Source organism: Chelon labrosus, assembly GCF_963514085.1.
Source record: "Chelon labrosus genome assembly, chromosome: 18".
Classification (NCBI taxonomy): Eukaryota; Metazoa; Chordata; class Actinopteri; order Mugiliformes; family Mugilidae; genus Chelon; species Chelon labrosus.
In genome coordinates, this window is record NC_140351.1 from 19,213,381 (window position 1) to 19,231,473 (window position 18,093).

General features: G+C 38.7%; 1 protein-coding gene across 1 annotated transcript; it reads right to left on the minus strand.

Moving 5' to 3' along the window:
• Positions 1–4,526: 4,526 nt before the first annotated feature.
• Positions 4,527–14,392, minus strand: LOC311503795 (CD276 antigen-like). Its single transcript, XM_084566669.1, has 13 exons — positions 13,765–14,392; positions 13,044–13,364; positions 11,816–12,091; positions 11,644–11,729; positions 11,389–11,480; positions 11,243–11,289; positions 8,612–8,732; positions 7,567–7,835; positions 7,001–7,267; positions 6,562–6,855; positions 6,372–6,461; positions 6,097–6,204; positions 4,527–5,992 (listed from the first exon to the last, which is right to left on the minus strand). The coding sequence occupies exons 1-13, from the start codon at positions 13,829–13,831 to the stop codon at positions 5,985–5,987; spliced, it is 2,046 nt and encodes a 681-aa protein (XP_084422795.1). The 5' UTR covers positions 13,832–14,392; the 3' UTR covers positions 4,527–5,984.
• Positions 14,393–18,093: the final 3,701 nt, after the last annotated feature.

Here is an 18,093-nt window from a genome sequence, read left to right on the forward strand (position 1 = left end):
TTCACCACTCATCCGAGTAGTTTCTTCAGTTCTAGGGGACTGGTGGGAAGTCTGAGGTTTAAATAGGAACCCCTCCTGAAACTTGCTTGTTAGGTTAACAACCAGAAACCGGTGCAGCTAATTTCCATTAACGGTTGGGTACTTACCGGTTGTTGAGGGGGGACTGTATTTTGTCCCCCTCCTCTTCCCTCTGAATGGTGCTCTAACGACTCTTGTCCGTCAGAGGCTCCAATGTCAAGGTGTGAATGAGGTTGAAACTTCTTGAGGACAGAAGTTAAAACTGTATTGTAAATAGATGGCAGATTAAATCTCAGTCCACCTCCTCTGTTTAGTGAAGGTTTTTCCAGTCTGACATAGATGGCCTACTTTACTCCTCTTTCAAACCAACGTTCTTCTCTGGCTAAGATTTGGACGTTGTTATCTTCAAAGGAGTGCCCTTTGTCCTTCAGGTGTAGGTGGCCCGCTGAATCATTTCCTGATGAGCTGGCTACACCTACACCTGAAGGACAAAGGGCACATTAACATAACAAGCAAGTTTCAGGAGGAGTTCCTATTTAAACCTCAGACTTCCCACCAGTCCCCATAGAACTGAAGAAGCTACTCGGATGAGTGGTGAAACGTCTTGTCAAAAAACTCTACAAGTCCAGTTGCCTTTTTTGAACCTTTTTTGGATATACTATGAACTGGATGACTGAGAACCTTCACAGAATTACATACAGATTTACACAAATAGATTGGTAAAGAGAGGTCGGTACATATGATTTAATATAAATATTTAAGTAATTTAACTAAAGGCTTAGTACACACAAAACATGCAGTTAAATCAAATACTTCCATCATAGAGTATGAACAGAATTTGTTCCTTCATTATTATATCTCCAAAAATAAGTTGCCTGAAGGTCTGATCCAATAAGGATAAGCAGGTGCATCTAATATTATGTTATTTAATGTTCCATCATGTTGTCTGTATTGACTGTATGATTCCTAGATATGTATAATCTCAGTCTGTTCTAAATATTGTTTATCTGTGATCTCTAGACATTGTCACCTTGCTGCAGATGTGTAGAGGTGAAAATGGGAAACTCGGTGTCCAGTAGCATCATAACGTAGAAACAAATATGAAATATATTTAAGTTATATAATAATATAAATATACTTTAAAATGCTGTGTAAAAATGTATAGTAGTATAAGCAATGACCACAGCAGGACAGAGACAGCAGCAGTCATGTAGAGGGTGGTGGACATTGTTCATGATGGACCGGATTTTGTTCAAGGTCCAAGGTGCCCTTCTTCTTAGTACTGCCTCACTAGTACACCACAGCATAGAAGAGGGCTGGTAGTCTGGTAGAGCATGTCCAGCAAGATGGCTCTGACCTTTTTTGTATACGTACTGAGTCTACGTTAGCCGACCAGTCCAGTTTGTGATCCAGATGCAAACCCAGATACTTATAGGTCTGAACCACCTCTCCACTACCATCTCTGTTCATATAGTGCAAATAATTAGGCTCAACAATACAGCTTAATCTTGCTGAAGTCTGAATGGATGTAGCACAAGTAATACATGGACATCTTGACAGTCAAGATCATAATAGTCCATAAAAAGATATAACAGTTCACTGAATACTTATGGGGCAGTAAAGAACAAAAATGTGTTCATGCTAAAGTTAATGTGTGAGATGGTTTGTCTTCCTTGGTTATTACAATCAACAAACTCGGTAACCCTGCTTTGATAACTGACTGCTGCCAAAGAACCTGCAAAAAATATTTAATAGTGTAGCAGCAGTTGTAGTGCAAAGTCTCAATGTGCAAAATCCCTGGATAAATGTTGGCAGCCAAATGGCTCCAAAACACAGAATTAAAAGTCTTCTTCAGCAGATTTTTCATCTTCAAAGTTTCTGCTCAGTTGAGCTGCCAACCAAAATTATTTCAGCTACCAGTTTAAATCTGCTCAGTTTTGTCTTCAAATTGTAAACTTTGCCATTTGTCTCTAAAGAAGAAAATATAAAGAAAAGACATCTTGTCCTGAAATACTGTAAGACAAAACTTTTGTGTTGCTCATTAACTATATTAATGCTTCAGAGTATCATTTAACCCTATAGTCCATAGTTTAGACATTGTTTGTCCTGTTTTTGTCTCAAAGTGTCCATCTGAGATCAATTTATCCAACACACGATCATTTAATACAGTGACTCAGATTTTCTATTTGACTGCAGCAGAGAGGTGTCAGATGTGTCCATATGAACATATTTGTAATCCACTGGTTTCACCTCCACCTCCTCCAGGTCTGTTAAATGACAAAAGAATAAAATCAGCATCAAAAACATATCTTGATGATAAAGACCGACTTCTACAGATCAAATTAAACCATCACATCAATCATGATTCCTTCATCGTTCCTTAGACATTGTGACTGAAATCATCTTTGTAGCTGAGACGGTGGTTCATTGAAAGCTGGAGTTCAACTGAGAGGAAAGGGTTCACTGATTTAGTCATTCACTAAACTACAGCATATAATTAGAGAATCACTGGAGGAAACGCATATTAGAAAATTGTAGAAAATTTGCTGTAACTTCACAACAACAATATTCTCCTCAGAGCAGCAGAGAATTTTAATACAATAAGATTTACTTACTTTTTCAGACGTTCCTGTGATTATTTCTTGGTGACATGAAGAGAAACGGTACAGAAGACAAATTATCAATACAAACACCATATAAGAAATTTGTTCAGTAACTGAGACAGAATGTTATTTTACCTTTTATTTTCTTATGCGGCAGTACTACTGCCACTACTGCAACTACTGCTACTGCTGCTATGAAGAAAACGGCTCCAACCACTCGAGGTTTAATGTTGACTGGATTCTCTGAAATAGAAAAACAGCTAATTGACCCATCTGTAGAAGACTCATGTTAATTTTGGTTAGGTCCTACAAATATTAGATAACAGATTTTGGACAGTTCATGAGGTCCTAACTTGGCTACTTTACCTTTCTCTATCCTCACAAAGGTGTCAGTTCTTAGTGTCTCCTCATTATCTCTGAGTTCACATGTATATATTCCCTCCTGATTTGAAGACAAGTCCTGTAGTGTGAGGCTGCCTGACTCTGATACATCCTTCACCTGCTGCCTCCACTCCTCTGACACTGTGGAGGAGACATCAGTCCTGGTCCTGTTCAGAATGATCTGACTGTGGTTGAATCTCCAGATGAGACTTGTTGGAGGAGTGTTGGAGTCAGAGCAGGAGATTGTTGTTTCAGCGGCTGACGCAATGATAGAAGCTAAAATTATAAGAGACAACAGCACAGATGAACATGAAAATTGCTGCCAACTACTGCTTTAAAAAAAAAAAAAAATATACCACATTAATCAAGTTCCATGCCTGTCTCAAAATACTAACTTAGTTTAAATAAAGTAGCTCTCCTCTTGTTTCTCTGAGTGCTGATGTTGCAGCTATAGACCAGGTCACTGTCACTGTCTGAAAGTATCAGAGAACTGCTGATGTTGTAAAGCTGCAGGTGATCCTGTTTCCTACCTGATCAATGTTCACTTCATGGACTGGAACTTAAAACAGGAAAAAATGAAAAGAAGGTTTGCATTATTTTTAGGGAGTACTTTAAACTGACCTCTTCAGCAATGGTCACTGTAAAAATGCTTTCATTGTTTCACGTTGATGCATTCAATTGTTCCTTTTGTGACATTTTAATAATTTGTTGATTTCAGAAAACAGATTTTTCATTTGGGTTTAGTTAAACAGCTTGGAGGTGAAATGTTAAAATATGTATATCGGTGTTAAATGACAAGACATTACTCGTAATTTCATGAATGAATGTATTATGTGTTTCTCATACCGTCCACTTTCAGGTTGATGACTGACTCCTTGTTTCAACTGATGGTGTTGGTGTAGCACTGGTATCTTCCTTCATCCTGAACCTTCACTCCTGTCAGCTGCAGTGAGGCGTTTCCTCTGGAGATCTGCTCCTTGAACAGTGATGTCCTGTCTCTGAAGTATGTCAGGAGCTTTTCATTTTTTATTTTTTTGTTCCTTCACTGCTTGGTCATGTATCACTCTGTGTGTGGACTTTAAATGGTTAAATACATTGGTTGTGTTCCCTTGAGGTGTAGACAAGGTTGCGTGACATTTCTTGCACAATATCTTTGTTCTGAGCAGTGTTGGTCACACTACTTTTAAAAAGTAATTAGTTGCAGTTACTACTTCTCCCAAAAAGCAACTGAGCTAGTAACTGAATTATTACACTATAAAAGTAACTAGTTACCAGGGAAAGTTGGATTTTTTCATTTATATATTTATTTTTGCGGGTCTTGCTTGTGGCTGGCTGTAGCCTGAAAGCCAAGCCAGATGTTTTCAATAGAGCTCCGGGCGCCACCAGTAGCTGTTTTAGGCATGGGCGACTGGAGTAATACATGACCAAGCAGTGAAGGAACAAAAAACTCAAAAATGAAAAGCTCCTGACATACTGATTATTACTACAGTGTTTTTTGCAGTACTACGTAAGGTTGTTGTACCAAGTGCATTACACCATAGTTGAAATTGGGTTTTTTATGGTAAAGAGGAAAAATTCTGTTTCAGTGAATACTACTTCAAGTCTGGGATAGTGTTTATTTTTTATTTTTTACATATTATTTAATTCATTTCTTCTCAAAAGAACTTTAGCAGGGTTATTGGTTACAAAGTTAATGACTAATTAATTTTTACAGCGTGGCACAGTATAACTCCAAAGCTAATATTTTGTGAATTATATACCCAAACTTAATCAAACTTCATATCATTGATAATAACATGATTCTGTACAAGCATCCCAACTTTTGTGACCCTTGGTCTCTAGGGGGCGCTACAAAAGAAACATTTCAATATCTCAAAAACTGCAATAGCTATCTTCCTAAAATTTGGCGTACACAAGCCGTAAAATATTGTGTAGATGACCATCAAGTTGCTTGACATTACGTCTACAGGGGGCACTAATACACTAAACTGTTTACAATTCTTATTATTGAAAATATTGTCTATGTTATTATAATTGAGCAAAATATAATGTAATATATAATTTAATTTAATAATATTACTGTACGGTTATGCCTATATCATTACAAAACATCCAGGTAGCAATGATTTCTTGTCATCCCCTCCCCTCTGTGTGTACTGGTACTGCATTTTATTTATTTATTTATTTTTTAACTCGCCCACAAAACACAGCACACACACCTAGCACATTATGTTGTTCAATGTTCGGCACTAACTGTTTTGTCCCTGTCCTGTAAGTGTTTTGGCTTAAAAAAAAAAAAAAAAAATGAAATGTTGTGTTTTCTGAAATGTTGTGTTTTCTGAAATGTTGTCGTGTTTTGACCTTCTGGGCCAACATACATTACACTTGGAAAGGGGTTGGTGTTTAACATTGTGATTGGGCCAGGCCAGTGTCAATTGGGCCGCTGATCTACTGGTTTTATGGGCCGGTCAGACCAGTATGTAAATTAAAAAGAAAAGTGTTGGGACTGTTGGCCCAAATAGCACGGCGGCCCACCGGGAAAATGCCCGGTATGCCAGATGGCCAGTCCGTCCCTGGTAGTATCAGCAATGACCACAGTCCAGTTGGTAACTCACAGGGAGGCGTTGTAGTGTCTTAAGGCCTGAGGGACAAACGACCTCCTCAACCTGTCTGTGGAGCAGGACAGAGACAGCAGCCGGTCACTGAACAAGCTTCTCTGCCTAACTATGGTGTTGTGTAGAGGGTGGTGTACATTGTTCATGATGGACTGGATTTTGTTTAGGGTCCCTGTCTCTGCCACCAATGTCAGGGACTCCAGCTCTGCTCCTACCACAGAGCCCACCTTCTGTATCAGTTTATCTAGCCGCAAGGTGCCCTTCTTCTTAGTGCTGATTCCCCAGCACACCACAGCATAGAAGAGGGCACTTGCAACGATAGTCTGGTAGAACATGTCCAGCAGCTTCCAGCAGATATTAAACAACATTAGCCTCCTGAGAGAATAGAGACATGAAGAGAAATAGTACAGAAGACAAATTATCAATACAAACACCATATAAGAAATTAATTCAGTAGCTGAGACAGAATGTTATTTTACCTTTTATTTTCTCATGCAGCAGTACTCCTACTCCTACTCCTACTCCGACTGCTGCTGCTACGAGGAAAACGTCTCCAACCACTCTGCGTTTAATGTTGACTGGATTCTCTGAAATAGAAAAACAGCTAATTGACTCATGTTAATTTTGATTAGGTCCTACAAATATTATAGATAACATATTTTGGACAGTTCGTGAGATCCAAACGTTGTTACTTTACCTTTTATACAAGATACAAGAAATGAATTCAAAAGTTGAGGTATCACAGGCTTTTTACCTTTTTTCTTGTTACAGTACAGTGCCAGGAAGACTGCTGCTATGATTGAAACGACTGCTACAATGATGACTCCAAAAGTGACTGAATTCTCTGAAATAAAAAAACAGTTCATTGAACTGTCCCTGAATGCCTCATGATGATGACAACTCTTGTTCTCACAGCCGAAAATGTCCTAACTTTGTTACCTTACCTTCTATCCTCACAAAGGTGTCAGTTCTTAGTGTCTCCTCATCATCTCTGAGTTCACACGTGTATATTCCCTCCTGATTTGAAGACAAGTCCTGTAGTGTGAGGCTGCCTGACTCTGATACATCCTTCACCTGCTGCCTCCACTCCTCTGACACTGTGGAGGAGACATCAGTCCTGGTCCTTTTCAGGATGATCTGACTGTGGTTGAATCTCCAAACGAGGTTGAAGCTTGTTAGAGGAGTGTTGGAGTCAGAGCAGAAGATTGTTGTTTCAGCGGCTGATGCAATGATAAAAGCTGAAATTATAAGAGACAACAGCACAGATGAACATGAAAACTACAGCCAACTACTGATTTTTTAAAAAATATATAAATATTACACTGCTTAACTAGTGCAATATACCACATTAATCAAGTTCCATGCCTGTCTCAAAATACTAACTTGGTTTAAATAATGTAGCTCTCCTCTTGTTTCTCCTAGTGCTGATGGTGCAGCTATAGACCAGATCATTGTCACCGTCTGAAAGTATCAGAGAACTGCTGATGTTGTAAAGCTGCTGTTCAGTCTGCTGGACTGTGGTTGTGGTATTGAAGGTCTCTTTGGATGGAGGTCTGGTGGACCAGGTGAGTTCAGGTTCAGGGTAGATCCAGTTAGAGCTGCAGGTGATCCTGTTTCCTACCTGATCAATGTTCACTTCATGGACTGGAACTGGAAACAGAAACAATGAAAAGAGGGTTTGCATTATTTTCCTGGAGTACTTTAAACTGACCTCTTTAACAATGGTCACTGTAAAAATGATAACTGCTCTTGTTTTGATTGTTTCTTGTTGATTGATTCAATTGTTACTTTTCTGACATTTTAATACTTTGTTGATTTCAGAAAACTTATTTTTCATTTGGGTTTAGTTAAACAGCTTGGAGGTGAAATGTTAAAATATGTATATAAATGCTGAACGACAAGACATTACTCGTAATTTCATGAATGAATGTATTATGTGTTTCTCATACCGTCCACTTTCAGGTTGATGAATGACTCCTTGTTTCCATGTGTGGTGTTGGTGTAGCACTGGTATCTTCCTTCATCCTGAACCTTCACTCCTGTCAGCTGCAGTGAGGCGTTTCCTCTGGAGATCTGCCTCTTGAACAGTGATGTCCTGTCTCTGAAGTTCTGGTCCTGGTGTCCAAACTGGTCTTTGTTGTTGTAGAACGAGTGTACGCGAATGTTTACTGCTCTCAATTGAATCCAGTGGATGACTACTTCAGGACCTGACTGGAAGCTGCAAGGTAAGATGCATCTTTCATTGTAAACACAGGACACCTCAGTATCTGAAACACATTAAGAGACAAAGCTTCAGTTCAGGGAAAATAAAACAACAGACTTCAAAAAATTTTTTAATGAATGCATCAAGTGACTTTTCCACTTGATAATAATCATGTTGTTTTGTTGCACTGGCTGATGTGGTACGAGGAAGACATGGATAGGGTTTTACACAAAATTTACCGAGATATAACACAGTTGGTTTGTAGCAAAGACATTAAAACCCTGATGGAATTGTTGTATTTGGAAATCTTAGATAATGTACTGTATTTGTATTTGATAAAACTTTACACAAATGAAAGAGAAAGAGTGAGTGTGGAATGGTTGGACAGGTTTCATCTGACAGCTCTCAGTTCCTTCTTTAGAACAAATCTGTTGTTGCTCATAATGTTTTGACAATAAATGATGTATTGTTTGTACCCATTTGTAAAATGAAGTTTTATGTTTGGGGAAAAGTTAGTTTTCAAAAACGAACCACGTTCTCCAAAGATTTTCATGTACAAACAAACTTAGTTCATCTCTGGATGTGATTTATTTTCGTCAGTTTCAGCTGGCATTCATTTGAAGCTGAAATGTGTCTCCTGTTCATTTAGTTTCCTTCTTCGTTTGTTTTCTCTGATCAAACCAAATGTGATTAGACGAGACATGATCTACCGACATTAAAACCCTGTGATTTATGCGATCTGAAAAGAAAAGTTTTGAAAAGAACACGTGTGCTGTGAACGCCTCACTTACCTCCTCTTGAAGGAGTCCACAGAAAAGAAAGGACCACCAAAAACACAGCGTACTGGATCCCTGTCATTGTTTAGTTCAGTTTCATCCGAATGGTGCTTCGTCAGTGAACAGGTGAAACGATCTGTGTGAGCAACATCAGGAGTTATCAGTCTGACACGCCCGTTTTTTCATCTAAGCATATCCAGTATATCCACATACTTTCATACATGCACTGACACGGAGTGTTTGTGTAAAAAAAAAAAAAAAAAACAATGAACAGACGAGAGAACCAAATGCTGACAGGCTGTATATGTGGACAAACCACAAGGCAACTCATTAAATAGAAAAAGAAAACACTATTGGTTGGGTTACAGTCTGTCAGTCAAATCTGGCAACCTCTACTAAAGCCCAGGAGGTCAGAGTTCAGGTCCAGGTTCAGAGTTTATCACAGATAAAGAAGCTTTTTGGGGCAAAATAAGTGTAAGACAGGCATCAGCGTTGTCGTTATTAGGTTATATTTCACAGGACAGCGTTCAGAAGGACTTGTTATTCTCTGTCCTTGTTTCCTCTGCTCTCTTTCTCTCTCACTGTGTGATTCGCTGAGTGAGTGGCTCAGATCCATTCAGGTCAACACCGTCCTCTCTAGAGACCGGTGGCTGGTGCGCCTGCATTTCATCATCTTATCACGTCACTGCTCAAGAACCCTGTTCTTCATTCCCCTCCTAGTCAGACTGTGCTGTTACATTCCTGGTAGTACATATCAGGCCAGTTCTTTTAAGATCGCCCGCCTAGCAGGAATTCTCTTTTCCTTTTGCTGCTTATTTCCACTCTATAAATCCCTCTGGTTTTCAATAAAAGCTCCAAAGATAGTCTGGATTGTGACTGAGGTGAACTTTTATGGAAAATCCACAACCTTGCACAACCACTACTACATGCCTGTGTAACACTGTACCTATATGCATGCTGGGATTAGCATTTGGTGTGCTACAATGATTCATAAATAGATCTTTGCTCTGGAAAAACCCCAAAATAATCTTCTGTAATGATTTACACTGAATGCTCTTTGGTAGTGTTACGCTACATGTTGTCATGATTTTGTGATTAATTTTCCTCGGTTTCTGTTTCCTGTTTTATTTTGTTAAGTTCTTGATTTCCTGTTATGTTTTACTCTCTGTTTCCCCGTTTGATGAGATCATTGATTTCTCCTTGTGTTCTGTCTTGATTTGTTTCATCTGTGTCTCGTCACCCCTCTGTGTATATATAGCCCTGCCTTCCCCTTTGTTCTTTGTCGTGTCATACCGTTTCTTTGCCATGTTCATGTCTTTCCTCATCATAGATTTTCACGTCTTGTTCATGTTTTCATGGTGTTTTAATTTTTGTTTTCGGTTATCCTGCCTTATGCAGCGCCTTTAGTTTCCTTTTGTTAAATTAAAGGAATTTTTGTCAACTCCTGCTTCAGCCCTCTATGTCCTGCATCTGGGTCCTAACCCCTTACCTCCCATCCCGTCCTGACACATGTCCTCTCTGTCAACCTTAAATTTATTTCGATTAAATACAGATACAACTAAAATGTTTCAGCAAATATATTTTTAATAAAAAATAAAAAAATAAAACTTCACTGCTTAAGGATTACCAAAAAGTTCCAACACACAAATCAAAGTTAAATCAAATACCTCCATTCATGCCACAGTATGAACAGAATGTGTTGTTTCATTTTAATACTGCATGTCACATTCAGAAACATAAGCAAGTTAGGTTAGCTGACAACTTTAAATTGCATGTACGCACTTGCCACTTCATTAGGTACACTAGTGAATGTAGTGTTATATAACAGGGCTGCACTAAATCTTCCTTCGTGACTGTTCTAAACAGCATCAGAGGGGTGGTTTTTCAACAGCTTGATTATTTTGGAGGATGTAGTTTGTGGTGCTGTTTCTGTTTTTTAGCCTTGCTCTCTGACTGAAATAATAAGAACGTGTGTTCAATAGTCCTACAAACCACAGCCTCCACAGTGAAAACATAGTTGAATCAACAGCTCTCTCAGTTATATGAAACAAATGCTGAATACCATAGCCTTTATGAATGTCAGATTTAGTGCAGGACTGTTATATTGGAATGCATTTATTTTCACTGGTGTACCTGATGAAGTAGTAGATGTATGTAAGAGTGAATGTGAGTGCGACATGCCTCATCACCCTGCAGACCAATAAGGATTAGCAGATATATCTAACAGAAAGATGGATCTTATTATTTAATACTAGGGCAGGAGCCATCTTGAGCTCCCGCAGGGTCAGTTAAACTCAGATGCATTTTATTATTTAATGCAAATACTTGAGCACAGTAATAAAGTTTATTAAACATACTGAAGAGATGTCTCTAGATGCATGCAGCACAAGTAACAAAGCAAATCCAAGAAGATCTGGGCCCTTAAAGGTCTGCTGTGTACATAAAAGAGAGACACTATAGCAAAAAACAAAATCACAGAATCTCTCAAGGAATATTGCAGCAACAAAAAATATCTTAATGGGCAGTGTCTCATATTTTTTTTTATGAGCTACTTCAGGATACACCAGTGGTATCAAGGTTTCAGTTAATTCTCCACTTCCAGAAGATATGTAGGTTAATTCATCTGTCACACTTCATTGTTTTCACCAGAGATGTGAGTAGTTATGCTGTCTATCGAAGCTACGTGACTGTCCCTGCAAAATGAAATCAGACAAAACTCAGGCCTGAAACACGTGAAGATACTATGAACTCAAATCAAACACAGTTATGGAAATTAATTCAATTATATTTACGTTTCAGCAGTGAATACTATATTGTCCTGTGAGTTACTTCTTTCTGTCCATGTGTCAGCCTGACAGCATTTTTGTATGAGGACAGATGCATGCTGGTGGGAATGAAGAAACATTTGTCACTTAAATATTTCAGTCTCTTCAGCAAGTGTATGTTTCCAGTTTCTACCCAGTCACCAATAATAAGGGCAGTGTAAAACAGTTCTTACCACTCTATACAAGCCTAAGTCATAGTCATGTTTTTGAATGTCTTCTTACCTTTTTATATTTAAGGTAGATGCATGGTGCCAGGCCTGTTAATATTGTAATCAAAATGACACCAACCACCATCCCTATAGCGATGCCTGCACACATAAAGCACAACCAAAGATACATATCTAATATTTCAATGACACAATCACATTAATAAATGTCAAGAGTAAACACATACCTCTATTAAATCTGTTTACGAAAGTGGCTGTCATCCTGTTTTTGAAGGTGCTGACAGTGCAATCGATGGCCAGAACACTATAACTGTCTGAAAGTATCAGAGAACTAATGATGTTGTAAAGCTGCTCCTTATTCTGCTGGACAATGGTTGTACTCTTAAAGGTCTTGTTGGACGTGGAGTTTGTGGACCAGGAAAGTTCCGGTTCAGGATAGATCCCGTCTGAGCTACAGATGATCTTATTTCCCTCCAGCCGGATGTTGACTTCGTTGACTGGAGCTGCAACAAATAAGTATTTTTAATTTTTTAATACATTGCTACAGTATAAATAACCTGTCTTCTTTGCAAAACTGCTTAGGCTTTGTCAGGTTGAACACTGAGTGAACAGCATAATGTTCAGTCACAAATTCTCTATTGGATTGAGGTCTGGTCTTTGTCTTGCCACATCAATACGTTCACCGTGTACCATGTCTATGTAGATTTCACTGCTTTCATTGGCTTGCAGGGAAATACTCTCCCAAGAGCTGCATTTTGTTTCTTAAATGAAAGTGAAAGCTTTGGTATGTAGGTGAAGCAGGAGGGGTGTAGGCTTTAGTGTAGCGGAGACAGAGTACTATAAAGTAGACCAATCCTTTTCCCGCTTGACAGTAAAGGCGGGGAGGAGATAAACTGGACACACCTGAGGTGAAGAACCTGAGGTGAACTCAGCTAACAAACGCAGCATAAGGGAGAACACAGAAAGAAAATAGATAACTAAGAGTAATTCTATTTTGTATTTTTATTTTTTTGTTTGACAGATTTTCGCATGTGCCATGTTCCTTCCATTTATTAATGATACATTTAAGTGAACTCCAGAGTTTGTTGATTGCTTTGGAAATTTTATATTGTCAGGGGATGGATACTGACAAACATTTTCGCTGAGTTGCTTGGGATTTTCTTTTGTCTTCATGGTGTGATTGTGGCCATGAGTGCTGAGGAACCAGTGACTGGTACTTGTGCAGTCATGTATTTTATATTACAGGTTTTTAAACACTTGACCTCACTTTGTAGGAATTTAAAATAACCCTAACCTAACACTTGGTGTGTTCACCTTGTATACTTTGTACTCTACATGAGTGGAAGCATAGTCAGTTTTGTGTTGTCGTATTCGTGTAATCTCTAACATACATAAAAAGTATTTTTTGTTTAAGTTTCAAAAGTGTTTGTGGTACTACTGTGTGTTTTTTCATACCATCCACTCTCAGGTTGATATATGACTCCCTTTCTCTAGTGACGGTGCTGATGTTACACCTGTATCTTCCTTCATCCTGAACCTTCACTCCTGTCAGCTGCAGTGAGGCGTTTCCTCTGGAGATCTGGTCCTTGAACAGTGAAGTCCTGCCTCTGAAGTTCTGGTCCTGGTCTCCAAGCTGGTCTTGGTTGAAGTAATACGAGTGGACAGATTTCTGTTCTATTTTTACCTGAAACCAATGGATGACTACATCAGTGCTGGAGTCCTGGAGACTGCATGGTAAAATGCAGCTTTCCATGTAAACACAGGACACCTCTGTCTCTGAGACGCATAAAGAGACAAACAACAAGGTTCAGATCGGGAAAAGATACTCAAATCCAAGTGAGTTACATTTTAAGTGACCTTTTCAACATATTTGAATTCTAGCTACTAAAAGATCTACAGTACATTAAACTATAACATTGGTGTAGCTGGACTTTGTCATTTGAACGCAAACATGTATTGCTTTGTTGCAAAATGACTGATACTGTAATTTTGACATTGTGGTGCATGAGTTATTTGTTGTACATAACTGTAGGTATGAGATAATTCCAGAAGCCAAATACTTTCAATACGCTTCATACTTTTTCATATATAGAGTCAATATACACTTTAACTGCTTTTATTTTTTTTAATTTTAGGTTGACGTGGTGTGAATACATGCTTTGAATGCTTCACTCACCTCCTGCTGAAAGAGTCCACAGAAAAGAAAGGACCACCAAAAACACAACGCTCTTTATCCGTGTCATTGCGTAGCTTGGTTCCGTCTACTCTGTCTTGCTCCTTCGCCCGTGATCATAATAATAGTGAGCAGACGTGTGAGAGCCAGCCGCATAAAAAAGCTCGTCCAACTGGTCTGTTGCTCATGGCATTGCCAAGTTCGATCAAAACAAGGAAACAGAAAAATGTTTCAAATACTTGGGTGTGATGGACTGTCATACCAGTAATTAAACAAGCTCTCGGTGTCAAACCTTTTATTGTCTGTAGCTTCATCTTCACTGACAGATTGTGTACAGTATAAACATGCAAAAGAGGCATCTGCTGTTTGCTATTTAAAATACAATCATTCCGAGTGTGTATTTATGACACCTACAGTATGTGAGGACAATGAATGACCCTGAAGCGGTTGTATACTTTGGAAAACAATCACTGACTGTATATAAAGATGGACAAACCCTCTATGACTTAACCCATGGGACTCCTGAAGAGCAGGTTCTCACTTATAGTGGCCACGCCACTAATTATTCATGACTTTAAGACGATATAAATGGGGGAATTAGACGAAAACATTCTCCCCCATATAGCTGTCATGAATGAAGAAATAAGCTTTAGAGGCTAAAACAGTGTCTGTAAACATTTATTTCTACTGTAAAGCCGGTGATCTATGAAGACTTGGAGCCACTGGGGGTCCCTAGTGGACATTTGAGGAACTGCATTGTTTTGTAGGCCTTGTCTATCAGAACAGTTGCTGCTTGAAAGAAAGAAACATGTTCTTACTGTAAAGGACGGGGCCTATGTTTAATCAAACATACACCATCTGAAATAAAGTAGATGTAAACAGACATGTGATAATAAAAAAAAATAACGAATAAAGGTTTTGAAGTACACTCAGAGTAACTATTTGGTCATCTGACTGTTTGAAGAACTTAAGAGCACTTATTAAAAGTTTTTCATACCTTTATGAATAAAGTCTAATGTACTGTGACTGCAGTGGACAACTATTTAAGAGTAATTATTTCCCTAAATGCAATGGTTGCCATTGTAGGACTGCATATCAGCCTCTACAGTGCTCTCTGCTGGTCAGTCATTTTAACTGCAAGTAAATTTTCTCTGACTGCACCATGTTGTGTTGACCACTGCTGGCACACCCTATCAATCCCTCTAATTCCACAAGAATTATAGAGGTAAAAAATGAATAAAAACGATGGTTTATTATTATTATTTTGTTGTATTTTGTAGTCCGCAGCACAGCAAAGAATAAGGAAGCCTATAAAATAGTTCAGCAAATTCCCTCAGACTCAACTGATGATGCAACAGTGATGATGAGTGGCTGCCAGAGAACAATAGAGACAAAGGAGCCGAGGATAATGGAGATGCAGACGGTCAAGATGACAAGGGCGAGGATGCAGAGGGAAGTCAGTGCAATGAGGGAGCTGTGGAGGATGTGCGCATGCTAGCTGGCCACACTTGTGCTCGCAGAAAAGAAATTCCAAGACAACGACTTTAGTGGAGATTTGCCTCCTTTTCCAGGAGATTGGAAAGTGAATGTTGAGGAAAGAGATCCCATAGATCTCTTTGGGCATCATTTTCCCACAGATCTCTTTGATGCTATAGAGCTCAACACCAACTTGTATACTCTCCAGAAAGGGAAAGAAAATCTGGCAGTGACAGGCAAATAAATGCAGATTTTTGGGATCAACATGGTTATGGGGAACATTTGGTATCCCTTTACAACCAACACATGGGTGGGGTCGATCTTGTTGACCAATGTGTGGCAATGTATTCAAGCTTCTGCTTTGCAGCCCTGATAAATGCTGGCTCCTTCCAGCAAAGCTATAGGGGAAGACCCAGTGGGACCCCATCTCTGGTGAAGCACAGATTTCTGGTGAAGCCTTATTAAGGCCTTTTCAATGTTAAAATGTGTGAAAATATGTTAAAATCCTTTTTAAACCATAAAAGGAAATAAGTTTTCAATGATTTACCATAAAAAACTATTGGAATTTATTTATTTATGTTCATACTGTTTTATGTTGAGTACTCAGGTGCATGTAGTTCACTGGATTAGACATGTCTGTAACTGTCAAATTACAAATTACATTTTTTTATGCACTAAGAAGAAAAGAAAATAATCTTGACTCATACTTATACGACTCATGCATAATTCATTAGAGGGTTAAATACAATTAAACACCAGGGTTTATATAAATAAACCCTGGTGTTTATTATATATTTTAATATATTTTGCAAATAAGTTTAGACCAATGCTGTTGATTTAAAACAGCATTCAAAGACATACATTCATACGTCATCAAACAGAATTTATGCTTTTGTTCTATTATCAAGTCAGCAGTGCTCTTCTCTCTGTTACAGATTATCACTTTTGTGTGGTTCTAGTTCTAGACCTCTAGCAGCAGAAGTTCCCATCTGTTGTTTAATATAATTTCTGTTGCATCTCCAGTAGATAGCTTAAAACAGATACCAAATACAGCACATTTAATTTTTTTTTTCTTTTTTTCTTTTTTTAAATTGTAACTGCTTACTGCAGACCACCACTAGACGCCACTGATAGTGACCTTCTTAAAGGTCCGGGGGGTAGAGCAAATGTTTGTGGACTGTAAACAATTGCTATGGTATATAAGGCTCTTTAAAGAAGACTGATAAAAGTAACGGTATATAAATTTCTGTTATTTACCAGGATATTGTCTGATGGATCTGGGGAGGGAGGCCACCTGTTCAGTGGTAGGGCTTGAGGTAGGGATGGGCGGATGAAGCTTTGTGAATCTTTTGGGGCTTCTTGCTGAAAAAAAAAAAAGATTCGAAGCTTCAAAGCCTCAAAGACAGACAGTACCACTGACGTCTAGTAGTCATCTGCAATTGTAGCAGCCGCGTGTAGAGATAACATACTTCCAAACGATTCACACATCATGTTGATTCCAGTACCAACAAAAAAGAAAAAAAAAAAGAAAACAAACAAAGTCAGTCTTAAGCAGCTCTGTCTTCATTCTGAGAATCATTATCCACACTTGAAAATGTACAACATTTTAAAATGTCAATTTACAGGTAAAACTTTTGAATATGTTGCCCTGTTACTACCTATTACTTGAAAGATGGTTCAGATTGATATGACAGACTTTTGCTGTGAAGTGAGATCATAGCAGTTTCATTCAATATGTCAGTATCAGTGAGTGGGAGGTATGTCTTAAGGTCGTAAAAGTTTTATGCAACGCTGTAAAGCAGGGAGGGAACACCGAGCATTATAGTGAATGAAGCGGCGCAAATGATTCGAAACAGTCAGTGTTTCATCATAAGGGATGAAGCCTCAAACGTGATCACGGAGATTTGACACAAGCTTTGACTTAGTGTTTTTAACCAGTTTGCTTCAATAGAGCGAAACAGGCTTCAGAGCCTCAGTGTCAAACAAGTGGACTCTTTGTCTCTCCCGTCTGGCAGAGAGTAATTACTTCACATCTCATTCCAGGACAGCTAAAATGGACTCCAGGCCCTGGCCCTCTACGGGATGAACGGGTATAAATAGAGCATGGATCATTACCAAAAGGTTATTGTGTGTCTGACTCGGGCTTCAGTGCCACAGACAGTCAGCTGTGTAAAAATCCCACTGCACAGCTTTGATTTCGGATAAATGTCAGAAATCAGTTTGGCACACCCATTTGAATACAATACAGACAACATTTATAAAATTAAATGAAAAGCAAATTCATTATTCAGTGCAAAAATATTAACATGCAAAGGCCAGTAGCTTTTTATAAAACATTTTTCTTTGCAGCTAGAAACCTCAGTGTGGAAGTTTTCCACATAACATCTCAAAACTAACAAACTCAAAAGTTGTAACTTTGTGCACCCGTTCTCAGGCTTGGGAAACCACATCGCATACTTGTCTGTCTGATTTTGTGCTCAGCAGCGTTAAACTGGACATGATGAGTTGTTGTTTCCCTACAGGGTATTTTGACAGGCATCATGACAAACGAAGGACATTAGCTTGCATCCTCTGCCACTGAAACAAAAAACAAATACTCATGACGTCCATTATACAGCATTGGCTTTCAACCAAAGGGCAAAGTGTCTTTCAATCGTCAGAGTAGATAAGGATGTACTTTCTGAACCGAAGGTCTTCAGCCAAAACACTCATCACAAGTGAAACTTCAGTCGAGTTACCAGGAGACGCGAGATAATACATATCTGCAGTTCTACTTGTCTGCTGTTTTACCATTTAATGGGGTCGAAGTGTTATCTTGTGGTTGTCGCTGCCTTTTCTCTGTAAACAAAAAATAAT

Excerpts from the sequence above, each read along its gene's own strand:
- LOC311503795 (XM_084566669.1), bottom strand. The coding sequence starts at position 13,831 with ATGACACGGATAAAGAGCGTTGTGTTTTTGGTGGTCCTTTCTTTTCTG. Across the intron at positions 7,836-8,611 it reads GTGGACTCCTTCAAGAGGAG|CTTCCAGTCAGGTCCTGAAG; the intron begins GTAAGTGAGGCG and ends CTTACCTTGCAG. Across the intron at positions 6,462-6,561 it reads CACCTTTGTGAGGATAGAAG|AGAATTCAGTCACTTTTGGA; the intron begins GTAAGGTAACAA and ends TTTTTATTTCAG.